General features: G+C 36.4%; 1 protein-coding gene across 1 annotated transcript; it reads left to right on the top strand.

Annotated features, from left to right (window-relative positions):
- The first annotated feature begins 251 nt into the window (after nt 1-251).
- LOC106081633 (serine protease snake) lies at nt 252-16,626 on the top strand. The gene is made up of 3 exons (XM_013243737.2): nt 252-676; nt 747-1,020; nt 15,807-16,626. Exons 1-3 carry the CDS (start codon nt 574-576, stop codon nt 16,402-16,404), a joined length of 975 nt encoding a protein of 324 aa, XP_013099191.1. The 5' UTR covers nt 252-573; the 3' UTR covers nt 16,405-16,626.
- Nucleotides 16,627-18,600: the final 1,974 nt, after the last annotated feature.

Here is an 18,600-nt window from a genome sequence, read left to right as displayed (position 1 = left end):
ATATTATCATGACTTATATTTATAAGACCACTCAATGTCAGTGTCGAATTTGGGTGCATAAGTTATCCAATTTTCACCGGATTGTGACGAAAGGGTGTTTACATATAAACCCGAGGTGGTGGGTATCCAAAGTTCGGCTCGGCCGAACTTAATGCCTTTTTACTTGTTATATATAAGATTAGATAATTTTCATTGAACCATGTGTTAAATTTTTTTTGCATGCAGACATTTTCCAGATGATGCTGCCTGCGCAATAAAATGGAAAAAGATATGGAAATTTTATTTTGCAAGAACCTGTAACAACTTTTTAATAAAAAATAAAAATATGTGTGTTATGGGCCATCCTAATGTTTATACCTGGGAGTCTACACTTTAAGATGTCGAGCTAAGCATACATACATGTATGATTCATATCACTATTTATAATTCGCCATCATCTACAATACTAAGCGAACCAACGTGTGCAACTTGTTAGAGTCGCAAAGCTAATGCTAACGCTAAATCATTGTTATTGCAACTGCAGATGAAGATTGACCATATCGGAATTTGTTCAATAAACGAGTCAACCACATTATGATGCTAATTGAAAGAATGAGGAAACAACACTACAAAAAGCTTTTAATTTTGGCGGTTTTATTAGCCGGCTTTTGTGAAGCGCAAGACCAAAACGAAATCAGTTCGTATTAATTGTGTGCCAGTGACTTATTTCGATATTGAAATTAATATTCCCTGTGTGATATTCGCAGGATGTACGCGTTACAAAAAACAGTTGTACGAGAAAGACGTATCGGTGAGCTTTTTTTTTCCTGGTGCCGAACCACAGACGATAACCGCGGATCGATGTATGACTGTAGCCCCACTGGTTGTAGGAGGAGAAAACGCCCAAGCAAAGGAATTTCCATTTGCCGCTCTTCTGGGTAGCCTAGAGACAACAGGAGACAATGTTAATTGGTTTTGTGGTGGCACCATAATTAGCCAAAATTTGGTTCTGACAGCGGCCCATTGCTTCTATTCATCACTGTAAGTAGACAATGAAATAAACTTCGTATTGTACAATTTAGGAAAATTTAAAATGATATGTTATTAAAGTATTGGGTTGCCCAAAAAGTAATTGCGGATTTTTCATATAGTCGGCGTTGACAAATTTTTTCACAGCTTGTGACTCTGTAATTGCATTCTTTCTTCTGTCAGTTATCATCTGTTACTTTTAGCTTGCTTTAGAAAAAAAGTGTAAAAAAAGTATATTTGATTAAAGTTCATTCTAAGTTTTATTAAAAATGCATTTACTTTCTTTTAAAAAATCCGCAATTAATTTTTGGGCAACCCAATACTTAAAATCAAGTAAAATTGGAAGGAGGGGCGGTAGACACATATACCAACCGAAATATTCTTTTTCTGGCAATCAGAGACGTTGCCAGGATCTTTTTTTTTTTTTTTTTGGGGGGGGGGGGGGGGGGGCACTGCTCCCCTCGGTTTTTCAAAATCAAAAATTGCAAACATTTTTCTGTTACTGTGAAATTGGTAAAGATACCTCAACTTTTTTTTTTTTTTTTGTCGCTGCTGCTGGGTGCAGGAATTGGCCCACCGGCGGTGACATGTGGTTAAAGTCAGAGCTAAATTTTGTACGGCTTGCCAACACACTATTTTTAGGCCGATACTAATCATTCAAAGCCTTCAAAATGTGCCTGTCTTAGTGATAGTTTTGGCGAACCAGCTTCAGTATTTTGATGACATTTTTATACCCACCACCGAAGGATGGGGCTATATTCATTTTGTCATTTCGTTTGCAACACATCGAAATATCCATTTCCAACCCTATAAAGTATATGTATTCTTGATCAGCGTAAAAATCTAGGAAAGAATCTAGGACTGTTGAAATCACGCTACAGTCTTCAAAAATAGAGATATTGAGCTGAAACTTTGCACAGATTCCTTTTTTTGTCCTTAAGCAGGTTAAGTTCGAAGATGGGCTATATCGGACTATATTTTGATTAAGCCCCCATATAGACCGATCCGCCGATTTAGGGTCTTAGGCCCATAAAAGCCACATTTATTATCCGATTTTGCTGAAATTTGTGACAGTGAGTTGTGTTAGTTCCTTCGACATCCTTCTTCAATTTGGCCCAGATCGGTCAAGATTTGGATATAGCTGCCATATAGACCGATCGGCCGATTTAGGGTCTTAGGCCCATAAAAGCTACATATATATTTTCCGATTTTGCTGAAATTTGGAACAGTGAGTTGTGATAGACCCTTCGATATCCTTCTTCAATTTGGTCCAGATCGGTCCAGATTTGGATATAGCTGCTATATAGACCGATCTCTCGATTTAAGGCTTTGGGCTCATAAAATGCGCATATATTGTCCGATGTCGTCGAAATTGGGGACAGTGAGTTTAGTTAAGCCCCTCACAATAATTCTGCAATATGGCACAGATCGGTCCAGATTTAGATATAGCTGCCATATAGATCGATCTCTCGATTTAAGGTCTTGCGCCCATAAAAGGCACTTTTATTGTCCGATTTTGCCAAAATTTGGGACAGTGAGTTGTGTTAGACGCTTCGACATCCTTCTTCAATTTGGCCCAGATCGGTCCACATTTGGATATAGCTGCCATATAGACCGATCTCTCGATTTAAGGCTTTGGGCCCATAAAAGGCGCATATATTGTCCGATGTTGTCGAAATTTGGGACAGTGAGTTAAGTTAAGCCCCTCGACATACATCTTCAATTTGGCCCAGATTGGTCAAGATTTGAATATATATAAGGCGCATCTATTATCCGATTTCACTGAAATTTGACACAGTGACTTATGTTAGGCTTTGCGACATCCGTATCGTATATGGTTCATATCGGTTTATTTTTAAAAATAGCTACTTAAAAGACCAATATTTTGTTATACACAGTTAACCAACGACTTGTACTTAGTTTTTTGGTCCAAATCGGAACATATTGCAATATGGATGCTATGGGGCATAAGGTGTGAATTTTTCACCGGATTTTGACGAAAGGTGGTTTACATATACAGGTGGTGGGTACCCAAAATTCGGCCAGGCCTAACTTAACGGCTTTTTACTTGTTTGTTTTGCGCTTATTTTAATTTGAACTAGTTATATGATTCTAACGAGTTTTTGTTTTTTGTCGGTCAATTGGTTTTAAATGATTTTATTTCCATACAATTCTACGCTAATAAATTAAAGAATTAAGGAACAATAAATGTTAAATATTTCAAAAGAAATATATATTCTGACAAATTTTTACGACGAGCCATCTGCGTTCTGCTTAAATGATGCTGTTTATTTCTTCTCCCATTGTGAAACAATTAAAGGTGGTCTTATTTGTTTAACAACCACAATTTCATATGGTACAATCTGCCCTCTCGTCATCAAGATGTCACACAACCCAAGAAACTTGCCCTCGTTTGCGTACGTGTGCCAGTTAAGTGAGAGAAAGAGAAACTCAAACAAAAAGAACGTGCAGAAAAATGGGGTAGTTTGCTAAGAATGTGAACACAGAACTGACATTTTAATACCGTCAAACTGGTCGACTGTTTTCAGCTGTTCGTGTGAGAACACCTTCATGAACCCAGCTTGTTGTCCTACGAACTTTTTGGAAATCGATCGAAAATCTGATTTTGAAGGAAAAGATGTGCGGTAAAAATTGCATCCATCTATTGCCGTAAATGACCATAATTTGCATCATGTCTTTATAAGTCCTAAAGTTTTCCTAATTTATTGGAGATAAAATAAGAAAAGGTGGTAGATCTAGAAATCAGAAATGCGAAAAGATTTCCACGTTATTGTAAGAACGAACTTGATATTAGAAATTAGAAAAGAAGTGAATATTGTATACAAATTATTTTTTTAACGGCCATTCGTTTCAAGTGCAAATTTTATTTAACGACCAACAAGATTTGGAAGAAATCCCTATTTTCACTAAGATCTTTTGATTTACCAGCCACAAAAAGTAAAAAGCAAAAAATTATTCTGTGACAGTTTTCAAACAAACATACGCAGAATTTTAGAAGAAAACTGGTTTTCTTTATTATAACTTAAAAAAAAGTGACCCAATGGTTGCGTTAAAATAAACTACTTTCGAATAAATTTGAACTTCATATAGCGCTAAAGACTATTTTATTATACCCTCCATAGGGGGTGTACTAATTTCGTCATTCTGTTTGTAACACCTCGAACCCATATAGAATATATATACTTGATCGTCATGACATTCTAAGACGTCCGTCCGTCTGTCTGTCGAAAACACGCAAACTTTCGAAGGAGTAAAGCTAGGCGCTTGAAATTTTGCACAAATACTTTTTATTAGTGTAGGTCGGTTGGGATTGTAAATGGGCCAAATCGGTCCACGGTTTGATATAGCTGTCATATAAACCGATCTTGAGTCTTGACTTCTTGAGCCCCTAGAGGGCACAATTCTCGTCCGATTTGACTGAAATTTTGCACGTGGTGTTTTGGTATCACTTCCAACAACTGTGCTAAATATGGTACATAACCTGGTATAACTGTCATATAAACCGATTTGGGTTCTTGACTTCATCAGTTTTTAGAGGGAGCAATTCTTTTCCGATTTGGCTGTAATTTTGGTATTACTTCCAACAATTGTGCTATGCATGGTCTAAATCGGTTCATAACCTGATATAGCTGTCATATAAACCGATCTTGAGTTATGACTTCTTGAGCCGCTGGAGGGCTCAATTCTCATCCGATTTGGCTGTAATTTTGCACAAGGTGTTTTGTTATAATTCCCACAATAATATAATGCGCTTAGTATGAAGCAAATCGGTAAATAACCGGGTATAGCTGTCATATAAACCGATTTGGGATATTGATTTCTTGAGCCTCTAGAGGGCGCAGTTATTATCCAATCCAATTATTATCCAATTTTGTACAACAATTTCTCCCATGACCTTCAACATACATGTGAAATATGGTATAAATCGATCCATAGCTTAATACAACTCCCATATAAACCGATCTCCCGATTTTGCTGCTTGAGCCCCTACAAGGCGCAATTCTTGTCCGAATGAACTGAAATACTACACAATGACTTTTGCAATGTTCGGCATTCAATTCATTTATGGTCCGAATCAGACTTTAACTTGTTCGTTTTTAGTTCATGCATTTCTAAAATATAATAACATTAAATGAACTTCGTTATGGTTCAACGTTAACTAAATGGAACTAGCTTATTCTTTTTCCCGTGCCTATGATAAACAATCGTAAACGATATTTTCAACTAAACTTAATACAATTGATGGACTAAAATGTTCGAGATTTTTACTGTGGGTTAATACATCTGTACAAACTTTTGGCAAAATCTCTGCTTTTATTTCGTTCAGTTTTAATTAATACGCAGGAAATAATTTTTGTTTATAATTGTATAATTACTATTTATTCTCATATTAATTCTTTATTTAATTTTATTAATAAATATCGAATTTAAACTTTGCTAATACATATATATTCCATATATATTTACTATTAAAATAAAAATTTTCACACTTTTAGTTTTAATTGGCTTCGGAAGAGTTCGCAATTGCAAATAAGTCACATAGGGTAAGCACCTTATTTTCGCCGAAGTTCCGTTACGCCATATCCACAATATTTTATAGACTGTTGAAAAAGAAATTAAAGTGTTGAATATAGATACGTAGTTTTATTTTCAATCTAATAGTTACAATGAAAGGTATACGTCCCTGTGTAATTTTAATTTACAAACAAAGTTAAATAAAGACCAAAATAATTTTTAATTTTTTTATACCCTCCTTCATAGGATGGGGGTATACTTATTTCGTCGTTCTGTTTGTAACTGATTAAAATATTAATCTAAGACCCCATAAAGTATATATATTCTTCATCGTCATGATATTTTATGTCGATGTAGCTAGTCCGTCCGTTTGTCTGTCAGTCAAAAGCACGCTAACTTTCGAAGGAGTAAAGCTAACCGCTTGAAAATTTGCACAAATACTTCGGACCATAACTTGACATAGCTCCAATATAATGGCAATTCTTTTCTTTTGTCCTTTGTTTGCCTAAAAAGAGATAAAATCGTTAGAAATCTCTCTATTGGGAATTATGTATCGCTTTATTGAACGGGAATTTTTGAAATCTAAGAACGCAAATTTAGACATCAAGTATTATTCACAAAAACTTGTACATAAAAATGTATATGGAAGTTGTATAACACCACTTAAATACGAGATGAAATTTCATTCGATGCGAAAGCGCACTCGATCACGCATGCGATAATTCGGCCCCTGTTCAAGTGTTTTTGAGTCTATACGGAACAAACATATTCACAAACCCACAAATAAACACAAATTCCTTGTATATATATATATATATATATATATATATATATATATATATATATATATATATATATATATATATTTATATATATATATACAGAAAAATATTGATTTAAATTTGATCAATTAAAAACTTGGTATTGATTAGTCGAAAAATTTTTAAAAGTGATTAATTGCTTTGATAATTTTTGGCATTGAAAATCTGTTTTACATTGAATCGTGCCATGTTATTGGTTAAAAAGATTTATGTTTAACAAATTTTTAATTACACTAATTAAAATTATTATTTAATGCCATAAAAAGTATGTATCTGTTTCTATCAAAATAATAATGGTATTGTGCTCTCTTTCTCACACATGCCATCCGTATAGAAGTGCCAAATAAATATGCACAAAAATCAAAATTTCTTGAGTCTACTTTGTGCATAACCGAAGTAATTCAAGAAAACAAGTGGCTAGATGAAGTTAAATTTGCAAAAAAAAAGCTAGAAAGTGTAAAAAGTACCTACGTTCAATAATTTTGAAATAAAATAAATTTATAGTGTGAATTGGAGGATTACAAGAAAAAACTAGGTTGTGAAAATATAAATGGCAATGTTATTGCGAAACGCAGCCGAAAATTGAGAGCATTGTAAGAATTGTATATATGTAGGTACTAGCTGACCGGGCCCGCTCCGCTGCGCCTTCTTTTACTTTATATGCAACAAAATTTTTCTTGTAATATTTATTTTCGACAATGAAAGAGCTTTTAGTGAAATACCATGCTACGAAAATAGTATATCGCTTGATAATCAGTCTAACAATATAATTATCTGAATCCCATATGATCTTTATTGGTCTTCGAACTTAAGTTTCAATGTAAGGTGTACTCCATTCCTAAAATACTTTATTTTAGCCCGAAATTCTCATGATGTCTGATTTAGGGGTGTTTTCGGGTCTCCCAGGCACTGAAAAATTTCCTTTTATTTGAGCCCCGTGGTCAGTAAGTAAGTACTATTTGTGGGGTGTTTTGGGGAAGGGGTGGACCCCCAGAAACTTCGTCCCACATTTAAATATCAGATTCGTATGTTACTCGCAAAGACTTTTCATTAAAGTCCCATACTGTCATGGTCGGTAAATATGTCCGATTTAGCGGTGTTTTGGGGGTTGAGGTGACCCCCAAACACTTGGTCCGACAATTGGATATCAGATATGTTTTATAATCTTAAATACCTTTCATTTGAGTCCCATATTGTCTTGATTGGTATATATACACCATATATACATATTTGGTAGATTTTGGGTGTGGGGCGCCCCCCCTAGGTACCCCCTCCGAAATTTGGATATCAAATTTCTGTTTGTAAGTTACTACAAGAGAGCACACAAAAGTTCGCTTAAGTCGCACCACCCATCTCTAAGATCTGACGAAAGTTGGGGTAAAAGGAAGGGTCCGCAGACACCACAATTGTATGAGGCGTAGGGGAAGGAAATACCTGTTCTTTTAGTTCCTTTTCTTTGGAGTCACATTTTCAAACAGTTGTTATTGACCGCAGTAAAACAAAAGTCAAGGTTGAAAAAATTGACACGGAGACCGTGCCCACGCAACAATATATATAAACTTAAACTGCTGAGTATTGAGATTCATATAGTAGTTACCTTTTGTTGCACTCTTAAGAACCACTCTTTTGTAAAAAAAATCATTACAATTTTGTTTTTCATAAAAGTCAAAATTTTTTAATGCAACACATTTAAGTTTTCAATCGCAATTAATCGACTGAAGTAAAAATTGCTTTTTTTATGGGAAAATATCAATTATTTATATCAATTTAACGTTTTTTTTAATAAATGCTTTATTGAGTTGATAACCATTTTAATTGAATTATTTAGCTTGTCATAAAGGCAAATTACAAAATCGTTTATTAATAATACACATACCTTTTTAGGACCGATTTCTGCAAAAATTTTAATTGAATATACAAATTTTTTAATTAAACGAATATTTATATTTTTTCTGTGTATATAGAACATCAATATATTTTTCTATGAATATATGCTTATATGTTTACTCTTTTAACCGAAATATATTCTGTTTTGTTAAAGGAACATAATTTATAAAAAAAAATTGTTTCAATCATAAAATTTCCCAGCTAAAAATTAAACCGGCCATTTTGACCGGTTTGGTCTAACTAAGTTCGAATTCTCAGTCTTTCTAGTGTTAATAGCATTTTTGCAAGCATGTCTCAATTAAAAGCGTACAATTTGAAAAAAACACGAAAGTTTGGTTTATGTCTTGAAATTATAAAGAGAATTAATATTTAAATACTCCTTCTAAAACGAGTTCTTATTCACAAAATCTGCTGCTTTATATTTGAATTGTCGTCATATTTTACCTGGCCTGAGAAAAAAACTTCAGTAAGTGACAATTTGTTGCATGTATGTATAGTATACAACGTATTTAAGCACATCGTGCACAGAAAAAACAAGTAAGAGCGTGCTAAGTTCGGTCGGACCGAATCTTATATACCCTTCACCATGGATCGCATTTGTCGAGTTCTGTGCGCGGTATCTCTTTTTAGGCAAACAAAGAATATTGAATAAGAACTGTTATGCTATTGGAGCTATATCAAGTTATAGTCCGATTCGGACCATAAATGAGAGGCTAGAGGCTCAATATCCCAGTTCGATTTATATGACAGCTATATCAGGTTCCATACCAATTTACACTATACTTAGCACATTTATTGGAACTCATAACAAAACACCTCATGCAAAATTTCAGGCAAATCGGATGAGAATTGCTCACTCTATTGGCTCAAGAAGTCAAGATCCAAGATCGGTTTATATGACAGCTATACAAGATTATGAACCGATTTGAATCATACTTAGCACAGTTGTTGGAAGTGACTCCAAAACACCATGTGCAAAATTTCAGTTAAATCGGACGAGAATTGCGCCCTCTAGAGTCTCAAGAAGTCAAGACCCAAGATCAGTTTATATGGCAGCTATATCAAAACATGGACCGATTTGGCCCATTTAAAATCCCAACCGACCTACAAAAAATTTCAAGCGGCTAGCTTTGCTCCTTCAAAAGTTAGCGAGCTTTCGACAGACAGACGGACGGACGGACATGGCTAGATCAACTTAAAACATGTAAAAAGGCGTTAAGTTCGGCCGGGCCGAACTTCGGATACCCACCACATCGGGTATATATGTAAACCATTTTTCGTCAAAAACCCGTGCAAAATTCAAACCTTAAGCACCATAGCAGCTTTATCACTATATGTTCCGATTTGGACCAAATATTAATAAGTAAAAGTCATTGTTCAATTGTATATAACAAAATATTGGTTTCTTTTAGTAGTTATATCTAAAAATAAACCGATCTGAACTATACACGACACGGATATCGAAAAGCAAAACATAAGTCAGTATGTCAAATTTCAGTGAAATCGGAGTAAAAATGCGCCTTTTACGGGGCCAACACTTTAAATCGAGAGATCGGTCTATATGGAAGCTATATGCAAATCTTGATCGATCTCGACCAAATTGCAGAAATATGAGGAGGGGCCTAACTTAACTCTTTGTCCCAAATTTCGGCAACATCGGATAATAAATGCACTTTTAATGGCCCACAAAACCTAAAACCGAGAGATCGGTCTATTTATATAGCAGCCATATTCAAATCCAGACCGATTTGTGCGATAATGCAGAAGTATGTCAAGGCGCTTAACTTAACTAAGACTCTAAATCGGAGTATCGGTCTATATGGCAGCTATATGCAAATTTGGATCGATCTGAGCCAAATTGACGATGGATATCGAAGGGCCAAACACAGCTCACTATCCCAACTTTGAGCAAAATCGGATAATAAATGTAGCTTTTATGGGCCTATGACCCCAAATCGGAGGATCGGTTTTTATGGCAGCTATATCCAAATCTGGACCGATCTAAGCCAAATTGACGAAGGATGTCGAAGGGCTTAACAAAACTCACTGTCCCAAATTTAAGTAAAATCGGATAATAAATGTGGATTTTATGGGCCTAAGACCCTAAATCGGAGGATCGGTCTATATTGCAGCTATATCCAAATCTGGAGCGATCTGAGCCAAATTGACGAAGGATATCGAAGGGCCAAACACAGCTCACTATCCCAAATTTCAGCAAAATCGGATAATAAATGTAGCTTTTATGGGCCTATGACCCTAAACGGAGGATCGGTTTATATGGCAGCTATATCCAAATCTGGACCGATTTGAGCCAAATTGACGAAGGATGTCGAAAGGCATAACACAACTCACTGTCCCAAATTTAAGCAAAATCGGATAATAAATGTGGCTTTTATGGGCCTAAGACCCTTAATCGGAGGATCGGTCTACATTGCAGCTATATCCAAATCTGGACCGATTTGAGCCAAATTGACGAAGAATATCGAAGGGCCAAACACAACTCACTATCCCAAATTTCAGCAAAATCGGATAATAAATGTAGCTTTTATGAGCCTATGACCCTAAATCGGATGATCGGTTTATATGGCAGCTATATCCAAATCTGAACCGATCTGAGCCAAATTGGCGAAGGATGTCGAAGGGCCTAACACAACGCCCTGTCCCAAATTTCAGAAAAATCGGATAATAAATATGGCTTTTATTGACCTAAGACCCTAAATCGGCGGATCGGTCTATATCGGGGGCTATATCAAGATATAGTCCGATATAGCCCATCTTCGAACTTAACCTGTTTATGGACAAAAAAAGATTCTGTGCAAAGTTTCAACTCAATATCTCTATTTTTAAAGACTGTAGCGTGATTTCAACAGACAGACGGACGGACATGTCTAGATCGTCTTAGATTTTTACGTTGATCAAGAATAAATATACCTTATAGGGTCGGAAATGGATATTTCGATGTGTTTCAAACGGAATGACAAAATAAATATACCCCCATCCTTCGGTGGTGGGTATAACTAGTAAGAATTGCGCACCTTAGAGGCTGAAGAAGTAAAATAGGGAGATCGGGGAGCTGTATTAGGCTATAAACCGATTCATGTCATATTCGACACGTATGAGAGAAGCCGTTGCACAAAATTTCAGCCAAATCGGGTAATACTTGCGCCCTTTAAAGGCTCAAGAATTCAAGATCCCAGATCAGTTTATATGGCAACTATATCAGGTTATGGACCGATTTGAACCATTCTTAATACAGTTGTTGGAAGTCATAACAAAACACATCATGCAATATTTCAGCCAAATCGGATAAGAATTTCTCCCTGTATAGGCTCAAGAAGTCAAGACCCCAGATCGGTTTATATGGCAGCTATATCAGGTTATACACCGATTTCAACCATACTCAGCACAGTTGATGGAAGTCATAATAAAACACCTCAGGCAAACTTCAGCCAAATCGGATAAGAATTGTGCCCTCTAGCGGCTCAAGAAGTCAAGATCCCAGATCGGTTTATATGGCAGCTATATCAAACCGTGGACCGATATAGCCCATTTACAATTCCAACCGACCTACACTAATAAGAAGTATTTTTGCGAAATTTCCAGCGGCTAGCTTTACTCCTTCGTAAGTTAGCGTGCTTTCCACAGACAGACGGACGGACGGACATGGCTAGTGCGACTTAAAATGTCATGACGATCAAGAATATATATACTTTATGGGGTCTTAGACGAATATTTCGAGGAGTTACAAACAGAATGACGAAATTAGTATACCCCCATCCAATGGTGGAGGGTATAAAAAATCATTTAAACTTGGTATTGGTAAAAAAAACATATGTTTAACAAATTTTTAATTGCGCGAATCATTATTTAATAGCATAAACAGTAATTTTTAAACAAAATAATTTTATAGTACGAATTGAAGCAGTGCAAACAGAAAAATCCAGGATGTGAAAATACAAATGTACGAATTGCATATATACGAAACATATCAAAAAATTGAGAGCAGTGTAGAAAGTATATGAGATATTTACGTATATTAATATTACTTTTTATACCCTCCACCATAGGATGGGGGGTATACTAATTTCGTCATTCTGTTTGTAACTACTCGAAATATTCGTCTGAGACCCTATAAAGTATATATATTCTTGATCGTCGTGACATTTTATGTCGATCTAGCCATGTCCGTCCGTCTGTCTGTCAAAAGCACGCTAACTTTCGAAGGAGTAAAGCTAGCCGCTTGAAATTTTGCACAAATACTTCTTATTAGTGTAGGTCGGTTGGTATTGTAAATGGGCCATATCGGTCCATGTTTTGATATAGCTGCCATATAAACCGATCTTGGGTCTTGACTTCTTAAGCCTCTAGTGTGCGCAATTCTTATCCGATTGGAATGAAATTTTGCACGACGTGTTTTGTTATGATATCCAACAACTGTGCCAAGTATGATTCAAATCGGTCCATAACCTGATATAGCTGTCATATAAAGCGATCTTGGGTCTTGACTTCTTGAGCCTCTAGAGGGCGCAATTCTTATCCGATTTGACTGAAATTTTGTACGTAGTATTTTGTTATGATATCCAATAACTGCGCCAAGTATGGTTCAAATAGGTCAATAACCTGATATAGCTGCCATATAAACCGATCTTGGGTCTTGACTTCTTGAGCCTCTAGAGTGCGCAATTCTTATCCGATTGGAATGCAATTTTGCACGTAGTATTTTGTTATGATATCCAACAACTGTGCCAAGTATGGTTTAAATCGGTTCATAACCTGATATAGCTGCCATATAAACCGATCTGGGATCTTGACTTGTTAAGCCTCTAGAGATCGCAATTATTATCCGATTTGCCTGAAATTTTGTACGAAGGATTCTCTCATGACCATCAACATACGGTCTATAGCCCGATACAGCTCCCATTTGAATCGATCTCTCTATTTTACTTCTTGAGCCCCCAAAGGGCGCAATTCTTATTCGAATTGGCTGTCATTTTACAAAGGTCTCCAACAAATAATTTAATTGTGGTCCAAACCGGACCATATATTGATATCGCTCTAATAGCAGAGCAAATCTTTTCTTATATCCTTTTTTGCCTAAGAAGAAATGCCGGGAAAAGAACTCGATAAATGCGATCCATGGTGGTGGGTATATAAGATTCGGCCCGGCCGAACTTGGCACGCTTTTACTTGTTTGTTCTAATATTTAATAATCCATTTATAAATTAGGATTCTGAATATTGACTGGCATACTACATCCCTTCATGTGGATCAATAATTCGAGAAAATGAGCGAAATGTTGAGTTTGGTATTCATTATGATAAGAGTCCAGATTTTTATGCAAAATCGAAATTTTGCCATTAATTATTTGCGATATGCATTGGAATTTACCACATTATATGCACGCAGACTCGAACTAGCTGAACTAGGCCCGCTTCGCTGCGCTTTCTTTTATATTATATGAAAAAATTATCCTTTGAATATTTATTTGCGACAATTGAACACCGACGGGAAATGGTCTATGTATATCGCTTAAAAATGGTATATGTATATCGCTTGACTAACACTTTGACAATATAAATGCTTTTATCTAAATCCCACATGATCTTTATTTTTCTATTAATTCGCTCGGAGGGTGTAGGGTTATTGAAGTTTGGATGTTACATGTACTACATTCTTGAAAGAATTTATTTGAGCCCAAAACGTAGTCTCGAAAGTGGGTACCAATTTCGTGCTCTACTCCTAAATACCTTTCATTTGAGCCCTATATTGCCATTTGAGGTGCTCCCCCAGACACTTAGCCCTGAAAAAAATATTAGCCTTGTGCTGTACCCTCAAATACCATTTATTTAAACACCATATTGCCATTGCTTTAAGGAGAGTTTATGGGATTAGGCGTCCCCCAAACACTTGGCCCTAAAATTGGTTATCAAATGTATATTCTAAGCTCAAATATCTTTCGTTTGAGCCGCATATTGCTATGGTCGGTAAATTTGTACTCTTTGTGGGTATTTCAGGGAAGGGGCGGTGCCCCAAATACATTGTCCCGCATTTGGATATCAGATTCGTATTCTACTCCTAAATACCGCACATTGCGATGGTCATTAAAAAAATTGCTGTTTGTGGGGTATTTTGGGAAAGGGGTAGACCCCCAGAAAATTGGCCCCGAAAGTGGGTATCAATTTCGTGCTCTACTACCCAATACCATTCATTTAAGCCTCACATCGACATGATCGGTAAATATGTTAGATTTAGTGGTGTTTTGGGGAGAAGGTGGGGTGGTCCCCCAAACACTTAGCCCTAAAAATATATCAGCATACCCATATTGCCATTGGCCTCAAAATTAGATATGAAATTCGTTTCTAATATCAAAGGCCTTTCATTTAAACTCCTTATTGCAAAAGTCAGCAAATATTTCCGGTTTGAGGCCTAAAAACTACAAATGTCGAACCTCACTCTCTTTTTATCACTCAAATTGTCATGATGAGCAAATACGTCCTATTGGGAGGATTTTATGGGGGTGGGACGTTCCCTAGACAGTCTGTCCCGGATGTTGATATCAGATTCGTGGTCGACTCCCAAATACCTTTCAGTTGAGCCCCATATATCCATAGTCGGCAAACATGTCCGGTTTGGGGCCACTGAGTAACATGGCCCTGAAAATTTATATCAGATTCATGTTCTACTATGGATTACCTCTTATTTGAGCCCCATATTGCAATGGTCAGCCAAAACGTCCTATTTGGGTGGTGTTAGGGGTTGGGGTAGCCCCATAGACATTTTACGCGAATATTGATATTAGATTAGTGCCTTGCTTCCAAAGACCTTTCATTTGAGCCCCATATTGCTACGGTCGTAAATTTGTCCTCTTTGGGTGTGTTTTGGGAGGGCAGCCCCCAAACACTTGGCCCCACATTTGGATATCAGATTCGTATTCTACACTCAAATACGTTTTATTTAAGCCTTATATTGCAATGGTCAGTGAATAAGTCCTGTTTGGTTTGGGGGAAGGGGTGGATCCCCAAAACTTGGTCCCACATTTGGATGTCATATTGGTATTATCCTCGCAAATACCTTTCATTTGAGTCCCATATTGCCGGTCGGTAAATATGCCCGATTTAGGGTTTTTTGGGGGTCGGGGTGGTCCCCCTAACACCTGGTCCGACAATTGGATATCAGATACGTTTTGTAATCTTAAATACCTTTTATTAGATTCCAATATTGTCGTGATTGGTCTAAATATATATTTGGTCGGTTTTGGTGGTGGGGCGGCCCCCTGGGTACCCCATCCGAAATTTGTTAACCAAATTTTTATTTTTAGGTCACTATAAGAGAGCATATAAAATTTCGCTTAAATCGCACCACCCATCACCGAGATTTGGCGTTTCTGAAAATTAGTGTAAGGGGGAGGGTCCGCCCCCCTTCAGATATCAAAAAATTTAGTACCCTATTTTCACCAGGGGATCATTATGCACAATCTGTGAAAATTTCAAGAAACAAACAAAAATTGATTTTCATATATAAAGATTTAACAAATTTGGTTTTAATATATTTCAGTGGAGCCATCAATAGAGTACGACTTGGTGAGTTGGATTTTAACTCGCTCACGGATGATGCAAATCCCGAAGACTTTTTAGTTCAACAACTTATCGAACATCCGAGCTACCGTCGCAATGAGCCTTACAATGACATTGGACTGGTTTTGTTGGGGAGATCTATTTCATTCAACTCATATAAACAACCGGCTTGTTTACCTTCTCTGGATATAATCGAAGAGAATTCGGATTCTTTGGTTGCGATTGGATGGGGTCACACAAAATTTTCCGGCCAAGCATCCTCACATTTGCAAAAAGTGGAACTAAAACCATATTCGTATGAGAATTGTGCTGCTTTAGCTGCTACTGCAGAGGGTGCAGAGATACTACCATCAGGTTTGTGGAACTCAATACTATGTGCTGGATCCTCAGAGGCAAAGGACACATGCCAAGGTGATTCTGGGGGACCTTTATTGCTGCAGCATCCCCGTTTTCCTTGCATGAAGATTGTTGTGGGAATAACATCCACTGGATTTAGTGGATGCGCTACTCCTGATATTCCATCTCTGTATACTCGTGTGAGACATTATTTAGATTGGATAAACTCTTATATTAATTGACCAAGTTCATTATTTACGTTAAAAACCTCAAAGGTTGTGATCAATCGAGCCTAATAAACACGAGGAGCAAGAGAGCTGCAAAAGAAATTGCCTTCGGCGACCTCTAAAACTGTATACTGTTTTCAAATAATATAATAGTGGTCATTAGCTAGATCAACAACCTTTTGAAGTAATTAACGCAAAAAATGAAATTATGCGAATGACCTGCTGGCTGTGACAAAAATAAAAGAAACAATAAATTAAACAAAGATAAAAAATATTGCATTTTCTTAAAAAATAAAACAAAACACATGACGAAACAACTAAAGGTGGTCTCATTTGAACACAAACCACAAATCATATGGTGCAATCCGCCATCTTGTCATCATGCTGATCGACGTTTTGCCAATACACACAATAAAATTTGTGTGCGTGTGTTTATACGTGCGCGTACATGAACAGATAATATGGAAGAAAGAACATGGCGGATTGGACCATATGAATTGTTGTTGTTGTACAAATGAGGCCATCTTTAATTGTTTCGCCATGCAATCGTAGTGTAAACGGGTTCTTGGAGCTTATCTCAAATGAAGTGGATTTGAGCTATAGTATAAACGTGATTTAACTACATAACAACGATATAACAAAATAGGCTGTTAATAACCAAGGCGGATTAAAAAAGGTGGTCTCGCGCGAACAGCTGTTAACAGACGTCAGATTTTTTTGCATTCTCTTTGTTGTCATCTTCTTTCTCGGTCATGCGAACAGCTGAGTACAATTTTTTTTTATTCTTGATTTGATTTTGCAGTAAATCTAAATGTCAAAGGCTTGATAGCATAGCTGTGATTTTTTCTGAAATCTTAAAAACATGTTCAATTTGATCCGATATTCCACACATAAGCAACAGAACAATATTCTAATGATGAAAATACAAATATTAAAAAAAATTTGAAGAATATAAGTTCTAAAACAAAATTTACTTCAAGGCGGATTTAAAAAGGTGGTCTCATGCAAACAGCTGTTAACAGCCGGCCAGGTTTGACGCTATTAAAATGTCAGATTTTTGTTTGGATTTTTTTTCACGCATATTCTCTACTCATGTACGCAGACGTATATACACACGCACACAAATTTCTTTGTTTGTGTTGGCAAAACGTCGATTAGCTTGATGCCAAGATGGCGGATTCCACCATATGATTTGTGGTTGTTGTACAAATGAAACCACCTTTAGTTGTTTCGCCATGGTTTATTTCAAAAACCACTTAGACATTTCATTTTACGGCATTTGCCACTCAAGGTAGTTTCGTTGGGGGTAGATTTTTGTTATTGTATAGCACGCAACCTCTTAATTGTACCATGGCTTGCAAGATGCACTTATAAGGTTAGGTCATGCGAACAGTTGAGTACAGTTTTTTATTTAGATTTTGCAGTAAATCTAAATGTCGAAAGGCTTGATATCACAGCTGTGATATTTTTCTTAAATTTTAAGAAAATGTTCTATTTGGACCGATATTCAACACATAAGCAACACAACAGTGTTATAATGACGAAAATACAACTATAAAACACATTTGAAGAAGATAAGTTGTAAAACAAAGTTGATTTCTAAAACCACTTTGACATTTCAACTTACGGTATTTTCCACTCAAGGTAGTTTCGTTGGGGTAGATTTTTGTTGTTGTGCTAATGACACTACCTCTTAATTATACTATGCATGGCTTGTGTCAAATATGTTTTATAAGGGCTGCTGGCAAATTGATAGCAAAGTTGCATGGGGAAACAATTAAAGGTGGTCTCAATGTACTCAATTTTCTTTCTTATTTTGTATGGAGAAATATGCTTTCCTCGACTGAAGGCAGCTTTATACAGCGATAATACCTTTGAGATTTGTAATCTCAAACTTCCGAGAAAATCGGAACAGGCCTTTATATCTTGTTTGCCTGTAATGCCTGGCCAATGAAGAATGAATACCACAAGAATTTCAATCACCAGACAGCAGATGGATTTGATGAAAGACAACACGCCTTGGTAGAAGTTTCCTTAGCATGTCTAGAGCTGTCATCAGTACCATAGAGTATAGGTTGGCAAATAAAACACGCCTACGGTTTGTTAGCGCAAAAACGTGTTTACTATTTAATATAAGACAACGCCATCTTCAACGCTTGGTGAAATTAAACAAATTGTCAATGGTGTTGTCAGCGTCAGTGTTATTTCTTA

This window comes from Stomoxys calcitrans, chromosome 2 (genome assembly GCF_963082655.1).
Source record: "Stomoxys calcitrans chromosome 2, idStoCalc2.1, whole genome shotgun sequence".
Classification (NCBI taxonomy): domain Eukaryota; kingdom Metazoa; phylum Arthropoda; class Insecta; order Diptera; family Muscidae; genus Stomoxys; species Stomoxys calcitrans.
This window is presented reverse-complemented; position numbering and strand designations above follow the sequence as displayed.